The sequence below is a fragment of the Dama dama genome, chromosome 2 (assembly GCF_033118175.1).
Source record: "Dama dama isolate Ldn47 chromosome 2, ASM3311817v1, whole genome shotgun sequence".
Lineage (NCBI taxonomy): Eukaryota > Metazoa > Chordata > Mammalia > Artiodactyla > Cervidae > Dama > Dama dama.
In genome coordinates, this window is record NC_083682.1 from 24353109 (window position 1) to 24374467 (window position 21359).

Genomic DNA, 21359 nt, shown 5'->3' on the forward strand with positions numbered 1-21359 from the left:
TCCGAGTGTTTCTCACATTTCTCACATGCTCAGCGTTAGGGTCTACAGCCGCACTGACTCCCATTCTTTTCCCTCAGCCACCACGCAAGCTAAGGTACTTTTGAGGTTTTTATTGAACCATATGTTGAAATGTAATGATTCCAGTAACAATTCTAGCTTTTCTCACATACTCCCTCTTATTTGGCCATATACACAGCTGTAGGATAAGTTCTGAAAGCACACATCTCTCCCTTCCTTCTTTAAAACTTTCAGTGACCTTCAGTTACCCTGGGACACCTGAATCATTGTAATAAAACTATACGGCAACATTGTAGTAAAAATATAAGTATCAAAACTATGAATACTGGGCATATACCCTTTGAAAACCTAATTGAAAGAGACACATGTTCCCCAGTGTTTGTGACAGCACTTTTTACAATTGCTAGGACATGGAAGTAACCAAGATGTCCATCGACAGATTAATGGATACAGAAATAGCGGTACATATATATATACAATAGAATATTACTCAGCTATAAAAAAATAAGAATGCATTTGAGTCAGTCTTAAGGAAGTGGATGAACCTAGAGCCTGTTTTACAGAGTGAAGTAAGTTAGAAAGAGAAAGACAAATATTGTGCATTAACACATCATATGGAATCCAGAAAGATAGTACTGATGAACCTTTCTTCAGGGCAGCAATAGAGATGCAGACATAGAGAACAGACTTGTTGACACAGTAGGGGAAGGCGAGGGCGGGACAAACTGAGAGAAACATGGAAGTATACACATTACCATATGCAAAATAGATATATTTTACATAAAACAAGACATTACCTTCTTCATTCCTGACTGCTCTAAATGGTTATCTTAGTGTTTTTGTCCTTAGGAACTGAGAGCAAAAGACAGTCTCCCTTTACCATGCTTTCTTAAGACTAAATTGAGAAGATAGAGACAATGGTGAGAGAAGCACTTTTCTATTCTCCTTTTCTAAGAAACAAAGGAATCTACCAGACAAAATCCCCTCCAGCACTTTCAATAGAGGTTTATTAAATAAATGAGTAACTTACTGAAGCTTAAGTCCACAAAGTCCATATGTCCATGACAAAGCTTCACAGGAGTTCTGGACATACCTTAGTCAAAAATCTCACAACCTTACTGTTTCTGGATTCATCACCATTCACCTTTTTCTACTTAAAACCTTATCATCTCTGAAAATAAGCTTAAGCATGAAAGAATGAATTATAGTGTTGGGTTGGGTTGGACAAAAAGCTTATTTTCCAAATGAACTTATTGGCCAACCCAATACTTTCCTACTTTCTGTGAAAGGATGAATGGCTGATTCTCTTCTTCTTTATACTTTTTTTTCTTATAAAGTGGTTTTCATAAAAAATTTAGCTTGTCTTATTATTTAAATCACCTGGTTTTTTATTTTAATTCCTTTCTCTTTTCTCCATATCATCATACATTGTGTGCCCTTACTAAAATTTGACATCAACAGCTAACACAATTTCTATTCAGAACACCCTATTCCTAATAGTCTTACTCAGTGCAACTTGGACATCTTTGTTCCTCAAACTGTAGATGAAAGGATTCACCATTGGCCCCACAATGGTGTAAAAAACTGTGGACACTTTATCTTCATCCAGAGACCCAGCAGGAAAAGGCTTGAGATACATGAATGCTGCTGATCCGAAGAAAATAGAAACCACGATTATGTGGGAGCTGCAGGTACTGAAGGCTTTGGACCTGCCCTCTGCAGAACGGATGTGGAGGATGTTGGAGAGGATCAAGGAGTAAGAAACAGAGATGGTGACACTGGGCACTATGACATTGACACCCACCACAATGAAAATCTCCAACTCATTGATGGAGGTGCTTGTGCAGGAGAGCTGGAGGAGAGGAGGAATGTCACACATGTAGTGATTGATGATGTTTCCATCACAGAAGGAGAGTCGCAGCATGCACCCAGTATTGGCCATGGCACCCACAAGCCCCATCGCGTATACACCCACCGTCAGCATGAGGCAGACCTGATGGGACATGGAGACCTTGTAGAGCAGGGGCTTACAGATGGCCACGTAGCGGTCATAGGCCATTGACGTCAAAATATAGCACTCATCAATAACAAAGAAGGAGAAGAAGCAGAGCTGAGTGATGCACTCTGCATAAGAGATGATGTTCTGGCTCACAAAACTCATCAGCATTTTGGGGGTAATGACAGAGGAGTGGCAGAGATCAATGAAGGAAAGGTTGAAGAGAAAGTAGTACATGGGAGTGTGCAGGTGAGGGTTCAGAGCAATAAGAATAATCAAGCCAACGTTCCCCACCACAGTGACCACATAAATTGCTAAGAAAATGAAAAAGAGAGGCAGCTGGAGTTCTGGCTTCTGTGTTAAACCCAGCAGGATAAACTCAGTCACTGAAGAGTCATTCTCTGGGGCCATTCTTCCCTAGGACATACCTGGAGAACAGGACAGAGGGTAACGTTAAAATGAGTACCCCGCTCTCTCCACCCAACCCCACTCTAACGAGAGAGACCCAGAATGCGAGAAGGAACCCCAGCCCACCCCTCTGTGCCTTTGTTTTCTCTTCTGTATAAAGGCTGAGGGAATTTTTAAAGAAGTGTATCAAAAACACTATCAGGCAAGTTCTACAGGGATAAGATTCAGTGACCCTGAACCTCATGACAGCAGCCTCTCTGCTCCACTTCTGCTCTGACAGTCACCAGGCCCACCCGATGATCAGTGGTCATCTCAGCAGAGAGAAGACGTGTCATTTCAGGGAGTCCCAGGCTTCCACAGATGAGGTGTGGAAGACGAGTAACAGGACAGAGAAAATTCAACACTCACCCTTTTGCACAGAGACCTGAATGTTGGGACTTACTACCTCTGCTTCCTTATTCTCAATGGAGCAAGTGGCTCTGATGAATTTTAGAGATGAACATCCCAGAACAGAAATTCTTCTTTGCTATTGTTTTTGTTTTGAATGAGTTTTGGACTGAGAGAGTCAGAGCACAGACCTCGGTACCCCAGGCTCTGAGGTGCCATGAGTTACAGGTCATGACTTCCGATGGTGGCTCTGCCATAGTGTCCTCTCCAGTCTAGGGGGTGGAAATAGCATCTGCTGGTGCCCAGGGAGCCACCTGCTAATATGACCTAGGAGTTATTGTGAATTGGGAAATCCTGGGGACCTGATTAAAACTTAGAAGTCTTAGGTTTTCATTGTGTTTTCCCCAGAGATATGATTTGCAAGAAAATTACCCACACTGCATTTAAGCCGAATTCACTAGAATAACAGTGTGTGTTGGAAATAACCCATTTTGCATACATTTTGGTTTGTTGCCAAATGGGGCGCATCCTCAAATAGAAAAGCAGTGACTTTTCCTGCATCCACAGCTCTTAAGAAACACTAGTCACTTATTTGTTTATTTGGTGTGTCTTCTCACAACACAAACACATACATTCATACATTCACATTCATTTGAACCTAAGTTCCATAAGGGCAGAGATTTTGTCTGTTTTGTTCAGTACTGTTTTTGTAGCAATGTAAAGTAAAACCACACATATACAGTAGGTATTAAATAAACATTCATTTAATAAAAAATGAATGAATTTAATTAAAAATGAATGAGTGAAAAGTTTGAGCAAACCTTTCCCCCTTTTCCTCATTTCCCTAGGGACCAAGACTGGCTATCACAACAGAAGTACTGCCCCACAGGCAAAGGCTTATATAGGATCAGTGATTTTCCTTGTAGACCTGAGTGTGGGACTGGACAGACACCAGTGAGGTATGTGAAAGTCACGGGTAAACTCTTAGTGGCCATCTATAAGGCCTATAGATCAAAGTTACTGAACTCAGAGAAAATACATAGTTTCTGTCCTCCCTGAATGTCACACAGACGACTTCCATGGCTCCTAGAGAGGCCCCAGTGCCTCTTGGAAGTCTACAGCATAGACTCAGATCAGAAGGCAGATTTGGATCAGTTTGGATCAGTACAGGAGGCTTCCAAATGCCCAGATCAAGGTCAGCTCACTAGGGAGGCAATTAGGAACCGTTCAAAATCATTTCTTTTTTGGCACAGGTTTGAAATACTCAAAGTGCTGACTTAGGAAGAGTAATAATCTGGGCACTGGGAGGACAGACTAGAGTAAGAAGGACTGGAGGCAGGTCAGCGATGGGAGGCAATTACAATAGTCAATAAGTGATTTTAAATGCCCTGAGTTAATACTGCTACTGTCAAAAATTCTAAAAAGCAAACAAATGAGAGAGGAGGGAAGATTCATCAGGACTTCTCACAAAGGGGATCAGTCAGTTCAGTGGCTCAGTTGTGTCCAACTCTTTGCGACCCCATGGACTGCAGCACGTCAGGCCTCCCTGTCCATCACCAACCCCCAGAGTCCACTCAAACTCATGTCCATCAAGTTGGTGATGCCATGCAACCATCTCATCTTCTGCCGTCCCCTTCTCCTCCTGCCTTCAATCTTTCCCAGCATCAGGGTCTTTTCAAATGAGTCAGCTCTTCGCATCAGGTGGCCAAGGTATTGGAGTTTCAGCTTCAACATCAGTCCTTCCAATGAACATTCAGGACTGATTTCCTTTAGAATGGACTGGTTGGATCTCCTTGCAGTCCAAGACTCTCAAGAGTCTTCTCCAACACTGCAGTTCAAAAGCATCAATTCTTTGGCGCTCAGCTTTCTTTATAGTCCAACTCTCACATCCATACATGACTACTGGAAAAACCATAGCCTTGACTAGATGGACCTTTATTGGCCAAATAATGTCTCTGCTTTTTAATATGCTGTATAGGTTGATCATAACTTTTCTTCCAAGGAAAGAAATAGACAAAAAATTCCAAAAGATACTAGGCTAGGTATTTGGATATACTATGGTGTTACTACAAACAGAAGAAAACTCAGAAAAGAGTGAAAATATCCATAAAAATTATACATTTAGTTTCAAACATGGTGGGCTTGAGCATCTAGCAGGACACCCAAGTGAGTGAAAGTCATTCAGTAGTGTCCGACTCTTTGTGACCCCATGGACTAACATGTCCATGCAATTCTCCAGGCCAGAATACTGGAATGGGTAGCCTTTCCCTTCTCCAGGGGATCTTCCCAACCCAGGGACAGAATCCAGGTCTCCCACATTGCAGGCGGATTCTTTACCAGCTGAGCCACCAGGGGACATCCAAAAGCATACAATTGGGCAAATGCCTAACTAAGGCTAAAGTGCTTTGTTGGATGGCATCATTGACTCAATGGACATGAATTTGAGCAAACTTCAGGAGATAGTTAAGCACAGGGAAGCCTGGTGTGCTGCAGTCCATAGGGGTGGTAAAGAGTCCAACATGACTTAGCAACTAAACAACAAAGGCTAAAAGTAAGAAGAGAGGTCAGAACATGAGAAGGTTTGAGAATTGTTTCCATAGAGATTAAAGCCATGGGATTAGGCAAACTCAACAAGAGAAAGAAAAAGAAAAAGAGCAGAGGGTAGAAAAATACTTGGGAAATTCCCCAAATTGTGAGTATTGTACTTAGGATAATCTCTTAAACCCGATCATCACTAAAATGAGTCCCAATCATTTTTCTCAGACCCCTCACAATTACTAGGGGACCAAAAATTCCTCAAGCCAAAGTTGAACTCTATCCTACAAGGTAGACATTCCTTGACCTCAGCAGTGATAAAGAACTTGGAAATTTATTAAAATGTGTTTTCTATGGAAAGTTAAAAAAATCTTATTTAGGCAATACAATAGACAGAAATACTTCCTCTAATTTTATATCAAATCACATTGCAAGAAGAATTATATGCCAGCGTTCTAAGCTAGACTTGAAAAATCATTCTTTCATCTTTAATAAGCCACTGTAAATATAAGCAAACATGGAAGTAATACAGAGAAATTCTGAGCTTATCCTTAGATGGCAAAATTCTCATTCCCTTTCTTTCTTCTCTCTCCATAACCATCAAGTTAGCCTAATTCAGGTGTAACTCTCAAATGGTCACTCTCACACTGAGATATATTCCAAGGAAAGATTCATCAGGACTTCTCAAAAAGATACTAGAGACAGACAAAAAAAATCCCAAAAATAGTAAAATAGATGTTTGGATAAACTGTGGTGTTACTACAAATAGAAGAAAAACTCAGAAAAGAGTGGAAATATTCATAAAAATTATACACTCAGTTTTACTCATTCTTAACTCCTTTTTAAGTATCTCAACCCCAATATGTTCTAACTTGTCAAAGTTAGTGGTAATATAAAATTTATATTATACCATAAAGATGCATAAAACATAAAGATGTCTTTTAACTAAATGGATTTTTAATTGGCAGGATTATGTGACACTAAGCTAACAAGCTACAATCACCCAGAAATATTAACTAATATATTCTCAAAAGTAAAAGTATAACTGAGGTTATAATTTTTAAGCAGAATAAAACAAGTTATCAGATACTAATTTTATACAGATGACTGCTACTAATGTTTTTTAAATATCACAACTATGTCACTGACATTGATTCAGTCAAAATATTGACTGTTTCTACCATGGCCACAAGACTTCTTCGTGTTCCCTTTGATACCCACTTTTTCTCTCATCAGTTCAGTTCAGTTCAGTTGCTCAGTCATGTCCAACTCTTTGCGACCCCATGGACTGCAGCACACCAGGCCTCCCGGTCCATCACCAACTCCCGGAGTTTACTCAAACTCATGCTCATTGAGTCAATGATACCATCCAACCATCACACCCATTTTTCCTTTCATAGCCACGCCCACTTTCTTCCTATCCTATTCTTCTCTAAACCTTTGGCAACCGTGACCAACCAGGATCTCCATTTCTATAAATTTATCATTTCAAGATTTATGTTATATTAATTAATAGAAGCATACACAGTATAACATTGTATCTTCTATTTCTTGGCTGAGGTTTTCTTTTTAAAAAATTTGTTTCACATGCTTGTAATTGCTCAGTGAAGAATTTCTACAATGGCTGCGTTGAAATCTTTGTCAAATGATTCTAACACCTCTGTCATGTAACATGTATTTCTTGTCCTTTTTGCACTGAATTTGAGATCTTCTTTATTCTTCATATAAAAAGTGATTTTTTTTTAAACCTGGGAACTTTGTAAATTATATTATGAGACTCTAGATTTTATTTAAACCTTTTGTTTAGCTACTTTTCTTTGATATTGCTCTGCCTGGAGGAACAAGTCTACTCACTGCTGAGTGAGGGTTATTGTTTTGCTTCCCCTCATGGTCTCACCTGACAGGCAAGGGTGTGTGGGTTAGTCACTCAGTTGTGTTCAATTCTTTGTGACCCTGTGGACTGTAGCCTGCCAGGCTCCACTGTCCATGGGATTATCCAGGCAAGAATGCTAGAGTGGGTTGTCATTCCCTTTTTCAGGGGATCTCCCTTACACAGGGATTGAACCTGGGTCTCCTGAATTGCAGGCAGATACTTTACCATCTGAGCCAACAGGCAATGGGTGTCAGTCACTGCAAGCGGACAATGATAAGAGGCTTGATTCCCCTTAAGTCCTCCTCTGACATGACCTCATGCAGGGCAAGGACTCCCTCATTACTGATGGGTATTGATGGAAGTTCAGGCTTCCTCAATGGCCTCTCACCACGTAGGGAGCTCTTGTCACCCAGCAAGAATCAAAGCCCTGACTCTACATAGCACTCTCTGATTCCACTTTTACCAGAGAAAGTATTGGGGCAATCATTACATCCCATGAGGGAGGGAGTCTAAGGATTCCTGTTTGAACTTTGCTGTCATGGAGGGGGAGCTACAGGTTTTCCCTGGGGTTGGTCTATGGTACGGTGGTTATTGTACTAAAATTTTCTGTCTTACTAGGCTGCGCCTTTCCTGGTCCTTGGACTAAAAAAAGTTGACTTGTTTTTTCAGCTTTATTGAAGCACGCGCAAGTGCATGGTCAGTCACTCAGTCATGTCCGACTCTTTGCAAGCCTGTGGCCTGTAGCCCACCAAGCTCCTCTGTCTGTGGAATTCTCCAGGCAATAATACTGGATTGGGTTGCCATTTCCTTCTCTGGGAGATCTTCCTGACCCAGGGATTGAACCCACATCTCTTAGATCTCCTGCACTGACAGATGGATTCTTTACCACTGAGCCAACTTTTTTTGTTGTTGTTGTTGTTGATGACAAAAACCTTATGACAGGTAAGGGCTCTGAACAGTCCAATCCAATGTGGCTCTTTGGCTGATTAAGAAAAATAAAATCTGTAAAGACACTGAAAACCCAAACTTTTATTCTATTATTTTTATATTAAGCCAGGACACAGAAGGACTTCAAACACTAAAAGAAGAGTTCTTAATACCAATAAGATTTTGTTTGAGGTGTATTTATTCTGTAAGGTGTTCTCTGACCCCTCTACTCTTCTGGATACCCCTAAATCCACAGTACTCATGTGGTCCCCATCCTCATTGAAATAGGTCCAGTACTATGTGTAGTGGAGCCAGAGACTTGGCATGAAATCGTGTCTCTCACTCTGAGTGATCATAAAAGAGTTCCTTAAACTTCAGTCATCCTTTCCTTATCTGCAAGATAAGCACAGCACTATCTGTCTTTAAGGGCAGATGAGAGAGGAGATACCGGCTGTAAATTTCCTAATAAACAATTGGTGCTCAATATCATCTGTGTTATTACTGGTATTCTGGTTGCTATCGCAATCTGTTTCTCTTTTTGTAAGTAATCCACAGGCAAAAATACAGATTAAGTGTCAGAATGTAAGAAATTGCTAGGCACGCAATATTATGTCATTGATTGATTGAAGGATTGGTAGCTGTGGACCAGTTATGAATTTCTGTTCCATTTACCCAGTGGATAACTGGAAATGAGTACTAAAAACTGGACTCAGGTAACAGGGTTTGTCCCCCTGGGTTTCCCCAGGAGCCATATCCTGCAGTTTCTGTTTTCCTAAGGCCGCTGGTGATCTACGTTGTAACTACCACAGGCAACCTACTCATCACTGGATTCAGCTGGATGGACCAACGCCTGCACACACAGGTGTCCTTCTTGTGGACCCTGTCCTTCCTGTAGCTGCTGCTCATGTCTGTTGTGGTTCCCAAGATACTTGTCATCCTCCCAGTGGACCACTCCATCTCATTCGCCAGCTGCATCATCCAGTCCTACTTCTACTTCCTCCTAGGCACCACTGACTTCTTCCTCTTAGCTGTCACGCCTCTGGATCATTTCCTGGCAATCTGTAGACCTCCTGGCCAGCTGGGTTTCTCTGTGTCCTTTGCCCCTCCATCCTCATGGCCAGCCTACCGCTCTGTGGCCCCAGTGGTATTGTTCACTTCTCTTGGGACAGTTGGCCCTCCCTGAGGCTCTCTTGTGGAGACAATTGCCTACTGGAGCTGCTGGCTTTCATGCTATCCGCATCAGTGTCGCTGGGCTCACTGGCACTGACCTCAATTTCCTATACCTGCATTCTTTCCCCTGTTCTCAGGGCCCCCACAACAGTGGAGTGAAAGGAAGCGTTCTTCATTTGTGCTTCACACCTTACAGTGGTGATCATTTCTCACAGCAGCTCCATTTTTCTCGACATCCGTCTGCCAGAGACTCAGTCCATGCTGTTCAACAAAGGGGCCTTGGTCCTGAACTATATCACCATGCCCCTCCTGAAATTGGTCATCTTCAGTCTCTGCAATGAGAAGGTGAAGTGAGCCCTGAGAGATGACCTCAGGTGGAACTGACCCATGGCTGCGAGACACCATGAGGGTCACATGTAAAAGGACATATTCCTACTAGATTGGGCAAATATTTGAAGTTCAGGTCACACAGGCAATATCTTGTACTTTTCTCAGATAATGAAATAGGTCTTCAGCAAATATTTGAAGTTCAGGTCACACAGGCAATACCTTGTACTTTTCTCAGATAATGAAATAGGTCTTCATAAATATGCAATGTGGAGATCAGCCTTCGCTTTCCTCCCTCAAATCTTCCTTATGCCTCCACATTCACACAGAGAAAGCTGATCCATTTGGTCAAATTTCAAACCTCTGGTGATGACATGTTTCTTTTGAGGTGCTTAAACATTTAGCCTCCGTTCATGAAGGCTGCTCCTCTTTTTCCTCACATGTGTGTGCTTCAGTTCAGTTCAATTCAGTCGCTCAGTTGTGTCCAACTCTTTGCGACCCCATGAACCGCAGCACACCAGGTCTCCCTGTCCATCACCAACTCCCGGAGTCCACCCAAAGCCATGTCCATCAAGTCGGTGATGCCATCCAACCATCTCATCCTCTGTCATCCCCTTCTCCTCCTGCCCTCAATCTTTCCCAGCATCAGAGTCTTTTCAAATGAGTCAGCTCTTCGCATCAGGTGGCCAAAGTACTGGACACGACTGAGCGACTGAACTGAAGATCAACTCACTGTTCTAAGTTCCAAATACTGTCACTACCCTGTGGGCAACTTCAGCCGTAACAGTCTATTATGGGAACAAGGGTTATTAAGGATTTTTGTAGGAACAGTAAGGGGAGGGTGTCAGCATTTTGCTTATTGCTTTACCAGCTGTGCTGTACCAATTATTTCAGCTAACCCTAGACAATACATCCCCCAACACTCCCCTCCTAGAAGAAAGAAATGATAGACATACTCCACCTGTCAAGTATCTTCAAAATACTATTTTTATTATTAAAATCTCTTTAGTTTTCTCAGCCTCCTAAATTCCAGTGCAAGTCATTGTGTGCTAAGTTGCTTCAGTCATGTCCGACTCTTTGCATCCCTAGGGACTATAGCCCCCCATCTCCTCTGGCCATGGGATTCTCCAGGCAAGAATATTAGAGTGGGATGCTGTGCCCTCCTACAGGGGATCTTCCCAACCCAGGGATCAAACCCAGGTCACTTAGGTCTCCTGTGTTTGCAGGCTGGTTCTGTACCATTGGCACTCCCTGGGAAGCCAATGCAAGTAAATGCTACCTGAGCTCTTAGCATATGCCAGTAGACATGCTAACACTGAGTAAGCCATTTGCTTCCCATATTATCTCTGTACTCTTCCAGAACTTCTGCCACTCTACTCGGACAAAAAGAAGAACCCTTCAGTAGTACAAAGGGAAAATAGTCTATGAACAATAAGCTGAAGCATTTAGATTCCCTCCTTAAATCACGGTTTCATTAATCTTTCTAATCCAAAGGCTTCCTAATGAGACTCATAGATAAATACACAGAGAAAAAACAGAAACAAAGAAGACATCTATTAGTTTTGATTCTTTTGATCTTTTATCAAGATAATAGTCATGAAATTTGGGTTTGGCAGAGTGAAAGGATTTTCTGTTTTTCTTTAATGTCTCTTTGACACACTGGGATCTAGGCCTGATTACATACCAGAACATAGATTTTCACTTATGAAGGTCCTAGTCAGAAAGAGAAAGAGCAAAATATTAAAAGGAAACAAAAGAATACACAGGTAAAAGAGGCAGAGGGTCAGAGGGGTGTCTCCATATTCCTTCACTGCATTGCCTCTGAGAACAGAGTAAGGGGGATGCCGAGGGCAGAAGCCCTCTTCCTGCTCACGTTTAGGGCATTGAATGAACTGGCCCTACAGGCTGTCCACAAACCAACGTGGTATGTGGTCATGTGAAAGTCATCTGAGAGAAGCAGGGTAGTAAGGCAAAGGATGGGCTGGCAATATCGCTTTTCAAGCACCCTCAAGTTCCTTGTGATAATGGATGGACCCCAAGATCCCGTATGCTGACGAGGAGGGATCCAGTTGGGGTCTGAGCTGACAGTAAGTGAATGTGTCCTAGGTTCACAGTGGCCAGGGGTCACATAATTAAGCTCTGTGGGGTGAAAAATTTAGCCTAGGAATGGGTGGAGAAAGAGCAACAGCCTCAATGGGATCTATGACCCAAACCAGGGAATTAGGTGAGACTAAGCCTCTTGATGAAAGTGAAAGAGGAGAGAGAAAAAGTTGGCTTAAAGCTTAACATTCAGAAAACTAAGATCATGGCATCCAGTCCCATCACCTCATGGGAAATAGATGGGGAGACAGTGGAAACAGTGTCAGACTTTATTTTGGGGGGCTCCAAAATCACTGCAGATGGTGACTGCAGCCATGAAATTAAAAGACACTTACTCCTTGGAAGGAAAGTTATGACCAACCTAGACAGCATATTAAAAAGCAGAGACATTACTTTGCCAACAAAGGTACAACTAGTCAAAGCTATGGTTTTTCCAGTGGTCATGTATGGATGTGAGAGTTGGACTGTGAAGAAAGCTGAGCACCAAAAAATTGATGCTTTTGAACTGTGGTGTTGGAGAAGACTCTTTAGAGTCCCTTGGACTGCAAGGAGATCCAACCAGTCCATCCTAAAGGAGATCAGTCCTGGGTGTTCATTGGAAGGACTGATGCTGAAGCTGAAACTCCAATACTTTGGCCACCTCATGCAAAGAGTTGACTTATTGGAAAAGACCCTGAGGCTGGGGGGGCTTGAGGGCAGGAGGAGAAGGGGGTGACAGAGGATGAGATGGCTGGATGGCATCACCGACTCGATGGGCATGAGTTTGAGTAAACTCCGGGAGTTGGTGATGGACAGGGAGGCCTGGTGTGCTGCAGTTCGTGGGGTCTCAAAGAGTCGGACACGACTGAGCGACTGAACTGAACTGAAGCTCCAATGGGAGCTTCACCCAGCCTGACCAAACAGAGGAACCAAATGTCAGCCTGTCAGTCACAGACTTCAGCATCGGGGTCAGCAAAACATTCAGACATGGAGTTACTCTGGTGTGTCCAGTCACAAGCCTAAAAAGCAGCCCAGGTCAGCTACTCTGTAGCAGAAGACACTGTGTGCATGCAAGGCCTCAGTCTCACTTCAGCCCCATGGGGTCAAGTAAACTGCACTCCTCCTTTGTGCACTTTGGTATCACTTTACAAAATGCCAGGGCTTCCCTGGTGGCTAAGTGGTAAACAATCCACCTGCCAATGCAAGAGACACAGGTTCGATCCCTGGTCAGGGAAGCTCCCATAGCGGTGTAAACCAAACCCATGGACCACATCTCCTGAGCCTGTGCTCTAGAACCTGAGCACTGCAACTGCTAAAGCCTGCATGCCCTGCAGCCCATGCTCTGCAATAAGAGAAGCCGCTGCAATGAGAAGCCTGTGCACCACAACTAGAGAATAGCCCCCAGTCGCCACAAGTAGCGAAAGGCCCGTGCAGCAATGAAGAACCAACACAGCCATAAATAAATAAATATTTTTTTTAAAAAAAGGACAAAATTGGAAAGAAGGAGAGGCCAGAATTCTAAAGGACTGAGTTATTTTCTGGGGAAAAAAAAAAAGACCATTTCTTTTACAGAACTATTTGACTTTATACATAAAAGTAAATGTACTAGACTTGCCTAAATTTTAGCTATTTCCCCCTATTATTGGCTAGAGGACATGTTTAAGAAAATTATATCCATTGTTGAGAAATAAAGCTACATTTTATTTGCACATATAGCTTGTATAATTAAAGTTTGCTACAAGTTCAGAATATAAAACAAAAAGAATTAGATTTTTTGCTACTAAATTAACATACATTGAAAGAGGACTCTGACTTAACATCTCCTGATTCTGAAATTCTCTTTCCATTAAAATACACTCTCTATGAACAGTTTGTTTGCTCTATGCTGTCATGTCTTCTCTTAGAATATCCCAACTTCCTCTTTCAAGTCTGACCCATGATCTAGGCCCTGTTTGCCTTGTGGAGGGGAACTACACTTAGAGTAATTTACTTACTAATTTAACTTAATCAATTTACTTAGTAAGTTAATCAGTCAGTTAATTTAATTAATTTACTCACTAAGCAATGGATAATGACTTAATGCTAAGATCACAGACACATGTCATCCTCATCTCATCCCACATCCATGAAGGGTATCACTGATGGATTAAATACACTCAAGAAATTAAACAAGCATTGCTTTGCTTAGTTTTAAAGTTGATTCTTAGATATGGAAGTGAGATTAAAAATGCACAGGTCTTCTGACATAGATGAGAAGCCGACTGATTACCTTGGTGACAGGAAATGCAGGAGCCTGGATCAAGGAGTTAGGGTACTGGGGGGAAACAGAGATGATGAAGGAGAAGGCCAGAGTCATTTCTCCACACCCTCTTAATTTGAAGTAGAGCTACTAGGTGCGCTTATGTATTATTTTATATCACTCTTTATTTCGCGACCAGAGGATAATCTATCTTCCCACTTTATATCCCAATTTTGCATTCTTTCCTGGGTTTCAGATGTTTGCGCTCAGTCATGTCCGACTCTCTGCGACCCCATGGACTGTAGCCTGCCAGGCTCCTCTGTCCATGGAATTCTCCAGGCAAGAATACTAGAGTGCGTTGCCATTCATATGCTCTCATATCTGAGAGTCTTAGATAGTATCAAGAACTTGGGCTCAGAAGTTAAATAAACAGAAAAATTTCAGAAACAAGCTCTGAGGCTTTAAGTAAATTATTTAATGTCTCTAACCTGCAACTGATTGACTTTTGAAATGCAGAAGGTACCAACTTCATAAGAATGTTGAATGAATGAAAGTAAACAATAAAACTAAATCACTTGGTGCAATGCCTGGCACACAGTAAGCTCTCTTAACAAATACTACTTAACGATGGGGATGACCATGACTTTAAGAAATTGTGAGAAAGAAAGAAATTTGCCCAAGATGATTCCCTTTCTCTTCATCAACATTAAATTCAAACAGCCTCCTGAAATCATGATTTGACTTCTGACATTTATTTTAACCTACAGATCCCTCCTGTTTCCTGGAAGTTTAGAATTATTTTGAGCTCCTCAAATGTATTTTGTGTCCAAGAAGCAAAATCAGAAAAGAAAACCCAGATGCACCACCTCCACGCAAAGTGCAGTTTGAACGTTCTCAGCAGGGCCAACATCATAGGGGAAAGTGCCATCGAAGCTAAACATCATTTCCATGTAGCTCTTGAGGCTTTTTCTCTAGGGGAAACTTGAGAGAAGTTCTCAATTCCACTTTCTTTTTTAAAAATTTGTGTTTATTTATTTATTTTTGGCTGTGCTGGGTCTTCGTTGTCACACAGGCTTTTCTCTAGTTGTGGAGAGTGGGGGTTATTCTCTCATTGGCGGAGCATGGGCTTCTCTTTGCAGTGACTTCTCTTGTCGGCACTCAGGCTTCCATAATTGTGGCACGTGTGCTGAGTAGTTGCAGCTCCCAGGCTCTGGAGCACAGGCTCAATAATTGTGGTGCATGGGCTTAGTTGCTCCACAGCATGCGGGATCTTCACAGATCAGGGATCTAACCCTTGTCTCCTGCATTGACAGGCAGATCCTTTACCAACAGGGAAGCCCTCGATTCCATTTTCTAGCTTTGTTAAAAGTTCAGGTCAGCAGAACTGAGCTGAGGTTAAAACAGTAAAGAAGCAAGAGACTCACTAGTAGCTCTGGCTACTTCATGGGGCTTCTCAGGCAGGTTGCTACACTGAAGCAGAACTCGGATTCTCCCTGCTTCTGCTCATCTCGAGGTCAGGGCTCCAGGGGACCCAGAAGGTCCTTTTGCCTCCTCCGCAGCTTCTTCATGGCCATGATCACTTCCTTGTTTCTCAGGGTATAGATGGCAGGATTCAGCATGGGAGTGACCATGGTGTACAGCACAGAGACCACCTTGTCCATGGGGAATGTCCGAAATGGCCGTGCATAGATATTGACACAAGGCACGAAGATTAAGGTGACCACCACCACATGGGAGGCACAGGTGGACAGGGCTTTGCTTCGGCCCTCCCGCGAGTGGCTTCGGAGCATGACTAGCAGCGCTGTGTAGGATCCTAGGAGCACCAGAAAACACATCAGCGTCACCAGACCATTGTTAGACACCATCAGAAGCTCTAAGGCAAAGGTGTCTGTGCAGGCCAACTTGATCAGCTGAGGCACATCACAGTAAAAGTTATCCAGCTTGTCAGGCCCGCAGAATGGCAGCTGGACAGTCAGCGCAACCTGTGCGATCGAGTGGATGAAGCCCCCCACCCAGGAGGCTGCCACGAGGAGCCCACAGACTGTCCGATTCATGATAAGCATATAGCGCAGGGGCTGGGAAATGGCAACATAGCGGTCGTACGCCATGACCGTCAGCAGGAAGATCTTGATGCCTCCGATGAAGTGGAAGAAAAAGAGCTGAGTCAGGCAGCCACCGAAGGAAATGACGGGCTTCGGCGAGAGCAAGTCAGCCAGCATCCTCGGCGCCGTGATGGATGAGTAGCAAAAGTCCAGGAAAGAAAGATTGCCTAAGAGAAAGTACATGGTTGTGTGCAGGCGTGGGTCGGAGGTCACTACGGCCACAATCAGGAGATTTCCAGTCACAGTCATAAGATACACAACCAAGAAGATGATAAAGAAGAAAAGCCGGAGCTCCCATATCTGAGAGAGCCCCAGGAGGACAAAACCTGTCACCTGGGAATGGTTCGCTGCGGTCATCGGCTTGGTGTGGCCTGGTAAGCAAGCCTGCTGAGGAAAACGGGCACATTCACTGTGGGCTCCACAAGCTCCTCTGGGACAGTGTCTTCTGGCCTCCCTGGGGAATAGAGTTCTCGCCTGTCACTTAATACAAGAAAGTTGTAAGTGTTTCTACGGGACACCAGCATTTGAACATCATGTACTAGTGTAGTCAAACACCAAGACCATAAAAACAGCATAGCACTGATGGTATTTATAGTTCATGAGGATCACAAATCATCAGTCCTCAAAATTTAAAAAAACTGGTACTAGAGGCAATATTGCCAAACGGGGAGTGAATTTTGATTCTTTCAATAACTAGCAGTATAAACAATAGCAATCTTCAGAAATTCTCTAAACCTCACTTCCCACATCTATGATATAAATTAGCCATAATGCCTGAAAAATAACCTATAGTTTATCATTATATGTGGCATTTATGTAGGAAACCTGATAAATTTCCATGGCAGATATTTAGTTTCCTTGGGGTGACAGATTGCTCATTTATATCCCCAAACAAAAAAAAAAAGTGCAAGTTCCCACCATATCCCTGGAAAAGTATTCAGGTTCCTTTTGAGTTAGTTCTAACTTGGACATACATTTCCTGCTTTAGGATTTTCATCCTAGAAGGATGTTAAATCATGGGCGAGGGACAAAATAGAAAACACTGTTCCTCAGACTCACGGACTTGGAGAACGAACTTAAGCTTGCTAGAGGGGAAGGATGGGGGAAGGGAGAGTTAAGGAGCTTGTGATGGACAGGTACGCACTGCTATATTTAAATGTACACACGGCAGTGTCCTACTGTATAGCGCACAGAACTCTGCTCCATGCCATGTGGCAGCCTGGATGGGATGGCAGTCTGGGGGAGAGTGGATACATGTATAAGTCCGGCTGAGCCCCTTTGCTGTTCACTTGAAACCATCACAACATTGTTAATTGACATACTGTATATACAAAATACAAAGTTTTTAAAAAAACAGTGTTCCTCCACATTATAAAGATAATGACCTACTGCTTTTCTAACTTCTGATTAGAAAACATGTGGAAGAAAAGCTTTCTATCATGTGTCTCTGGGAAACCCAGGGAAGTGATAGTCCCCTGGGGAAACAAAAAAGAAGGGTGACTAGAACAGAGTGTGATTATCAATATTAATCTCAGGGTACTTATCTAAAGTGTAATTTCTTATATATATGAAAAGTTTCAGGAGAAGATCACAAATACTGATTTCAGGTTTAAAATCACTACCAAAATACAGAGCTGCCTCAACATTTGAAAACCTTGGAAATAAAAGAGATGTTTCATATATTTAAGCATTGTAAAAGATACTAAGAAAGCTAGCTATTTACAAGGAACCTGGAATACATCTCTTCACATCCCGTAACAGAATGGTCACTTATCAATTCAAGTTAAACTTAACTAGCTTTGCACTAGTACATGTGATCTGGGGAAAGTTACTTAACCTCTCTCAACTTTAATTTTCCTGCCAGTAAAATGAAAATGATGACAATATACCCAGTTTGCCTCACTGAGATATTTTAAGCATAATATGTAAATTAATATATAAGTATGATTTTTCCCCAGCCTTTGTATGGTTTTAAGCAGATTCTGTTACCAATGAGCCTAAGATAGGAAAGAGTGTACTCTCGTTTGTCATACCTGAAACGTTTCTAAATGGGAAATTCTGTGTAATATATCTTATATCTAGCACTGTAAATGTAAATTTTAGATTTTTAACTAATATAGTGGATTGTTCTTTAGCATACATTTTTAGGTATTTTTAGTTACAATTCTAAGCATACATGCAATGCAGGGGAACTGGATTCCACTCTTGGGTCAGGAAGATCCCCTGGAGAAGGAAATAGCAACCCGCTCCTGTCTTCTTACCTGGGAAATCCCATGGACAGAGGAGACTGGCAGGCTACAGTCCATGAGGTCACAAGGTCAGACACAACTGAGCAACTAAACCACCAAACCACCCCTAGGCATACATTTGTGAATTTTCTGTTCACTCCAATTCAGTGATCATTTATTCTCAGAATATTTTATGTAAGCAAAGAGTACTAGCAACTACAAAAATAGTGAAGAAGTAATATGTTATATCTTTACCTTCTTGTATCTTATTTTAGATGGAAAGTTGAGAAAATCATTTTGTAAATTAAGAACAAAGTAAAAATTTTAAATAAATCTAAAATGTGATATAGGTCTCTAAAATGTTGTAGATATAGTGCTATCGGGAGGGGAAAAAATTCCATCTCCTTTAAAGAATAAGCAACTGTGAGACCTCAAGGAGAGAAGTTGATTTCATTCATTTTAGGATCTCTACTTCCAGATACCTATGGTGCTCAATAGCCATAACTTTTGCCAACACTGTAAAAACCAGCTTGGATAGAGAGGAAAGTGTGTTCCCAGCATCACCTGTAGACCTTGGCTTTTGTACTGTGATCTCCTGGTTAAAGAATCTGAATTGTTCTGAATCTAGTGTGTATGGTGTGGGCAATGGTGCCTACGTCGCAGTTTTCAATATTGTAAAATGAGGACAACACTTCCCCTGTAGGGTTGATTTAAGCATGAAATTAGACAATGTATAGAAAGCTTTTAGCCTAATGCCCAGAAGAACACGAGATAACAATATCTTGAATGTAAAAAATAGTAGCTGTACCTTGAAATTTAGAAAGTATTCTTAACTCAGAAACAGGGAGGGAGAGAAATGATACATTTCAGAGGGAAGAGACATTAAGAAAACACACAGAGTGTTCGCTTTGGCAGCACATGTACTAAAATTTGGAACGATACAGAGAAGATTAGCATGGCCCCTGCGCAAGGATGACATGCAAATTTCTGAAACATTCCATGTTTTTATAGAAAACATTTTGTATAATAACTGTGTAACTGTTCTTGTTTGGCTTTTTATATTTTTTTAAGTAGCTAACTAGAAAAATAATTTTGGAAAATCTACTCTAGGACTTCCCCCGTGGTCCAGCGGCTAAGACTCCTTGCGCCCAATGCAGGGGACCCCTGATCAGGGAAATAGATCCCACTTGCCACAACTAAGGGTTCCCATGCTGCAGCTAAGACCTGGTGCAGCCAAAATAAATAAATATTTTTAAAACAAAACTCTATTCTAAAGATGTATATAATGTTGTCAAATATAAAGATGGTAAATGGCAAACCACCAAAAAAAAAGAAAAAGAAAATACACAGAGATGGGACAGTAGGGGGAATGTCTGGATAGAGTCAGAATGTCTTTCTTGAGATAGAAACAGTAGCAAGAGATAACATAGGAAAAGTAGACACAGGACACAGATCATAACTTCAGCTTTAGGTAAATGTCAGGTTAAGAAGTTCCTGTTTTAGATAGAGTTTACAAACAGGGGAGTAAGGAAATCAAAAAGGCATTAGTACTGCTTAGCTGTGCCATTTGAACACCTTATTTAAGTGAACATTTAAAATTTGTGAATTCTCCCTGGTCAGTGGAATTATAGATACTTAAACCTTTTGTTTACTCACTCCATTTAAGTGAACCTCCAAGAAGGAGGGGATATATGTATTCAAATAGCTTATTCACTTTCTTGTACAGTAGAAACTAATACAACATTTTAAAGCAATTATATTCCAACTAAAAAATAATAAAACCTACAAAAAAAAGGAAACAAATTATAAATCTTATTTCTCATCCTAAAAGTAGAGAGACCACAGCATGAAAAATGGTCTTAGACTTTAACGCAAAGTCACTCCAGCAGAGCTGAGGTGCAGAGAAGAAAAATGACTTGGTAAATTCTCAAGGTTGGTTAGTAGCACAGACTAGACCACGCTCTGCATCATGTCCTTCCAATGGAAATTTCAGGATCTACATCTCCAAACGGATGAGAAAAAGCCAAAGAACACATGAAATGGGAGTGGTTCACTTACCTGCAGCTTCCCATTTAAGAAATGCCAATAGCAAGTATAGATTTATAAATATGGGACAAAATATTTGAGTGTAAAGATTCTGCTGAGCCCTTGAGAGGGCTTTGGGGAATGGAACCTGACTGATTTTAGTGCAGAGGGATTATTAGCAGAACAGGAGGCAAATTCCAGGTATGGAGCAGGCAAACCTGCCCGATGCTCTCCAAAGACAAATGTCACTGGAGACCACACCAGGAACCAGAGCTTGGAAGGGCAATGGCTTGAGTAAACCATCCCTGTGGGATAAATGAACTGCTTTCCCTCTGACTTGAAAGATTTTTCTGCATCACCATATCATGGCACCATAATTCAAAAATTAAATTTGCAATTATTTGTCTCCAGTTTTCTGTTGTCATATCTTTCTCATACCCTATTTTATAATGTTTCTTAATTACCATACAGATCAAAGATTTAAATGCATAAAATAAATCAATGTGAGTGTTCACGGAGAAAGTAAGAGTTCAGCCAACTACCACAAACCTGCTGCTCCTCAATCTGACTTTATTGTTCCCGACCAATTGCTTTTTGTATATTGTCCTTGTTAAAGATTTTTAAGTTCATCTGTGTATTGGACAATATTTTATGCACATCAATAAGGCAAAGTATATACTGCATGAGCCCCTCAAATTTGTAGATGTTTTAGAACTCTCAGATATGAAAATTTTACTGAATGCTTGTTATATGTTTATGTTCAAAAAATTTATTCCAATTGATATATGTGATATACATACTCTCAGATATGAAAATTTTACTGAATGTTTGTTATATATATGTTATATATTTATTGTTTATATTTATTTATGTTATTTATTTTCAGAAAATTTATTGCAATTGATGTATTTGAGATGTTCAATCTCACCATATTTTTGCCAACAATAATTATCAATCTTTGCATCATTTTCAACTGAATTTTCTAGAAGTCTGATTTCAACATGCACTTATAAAATAGCAGCATAAAATTATTGAAGATAATTAT

General features: G+C 41.4%; 1 protein-coding gene, 1 non-coding gene and 2 pseudogenes across 2 annotated transcripts; 2 read left to right on the plus strand and 2 right to left on the minus strand.

Moving 5' to 3' along the window:
* Positions 1 to 1495: 1495 nt before the first annotated feature.
* On the minus strand, positions 1496 to 2440 carry LOC133067158 (olfactory receptor 8B3-like; annotated as a pseudogene).
* A 6393-nt stretch (positions 2441 to 8833) lies between these two features.
* On the plus strand, positions 8834 to 9698 carry LOC133068270 (olfactory receptor 6T1-like; annotated as a pseudogene).
* Positions 9699 to 15473: 5775 nt separating this feature from the next.
* LOC133068275 (olfactory receptor 4D5) lies at positions 15474 to 16418 on the minus strand. Its single transcript, XM_061159511.1, has one exon. It carries the CDS (start codon positions 16416 to 16418, stop codon positions 15474 to 15476), a length of 945 nt encoding a protein of 314 aa, XP_061015494.1.
* Positions 16419 to 19188: 2770 nt separating this feature from the next.
* On the plus strand, positions 19189 to 19296 carry LOC133041084 (U6 spliceosomal RNA). The gene has a single exon (XR_009689134.1). It is a non-coding gene; the product is annotated as a U6 spliceosomal RNA (small nuclear RNA).
* Positions 19297 to 21359: the final 2063 nt, after the last annotated feature.

Coding starts and splice junctions, on each gene's coding strand:
- LOC133068275 (XM_061159511.1), bottom strand. CDS start 16,418: ATGACCGCAGCGAACCATTCCCAGGTGACAGGTTTTGTCCTCCTGGGG.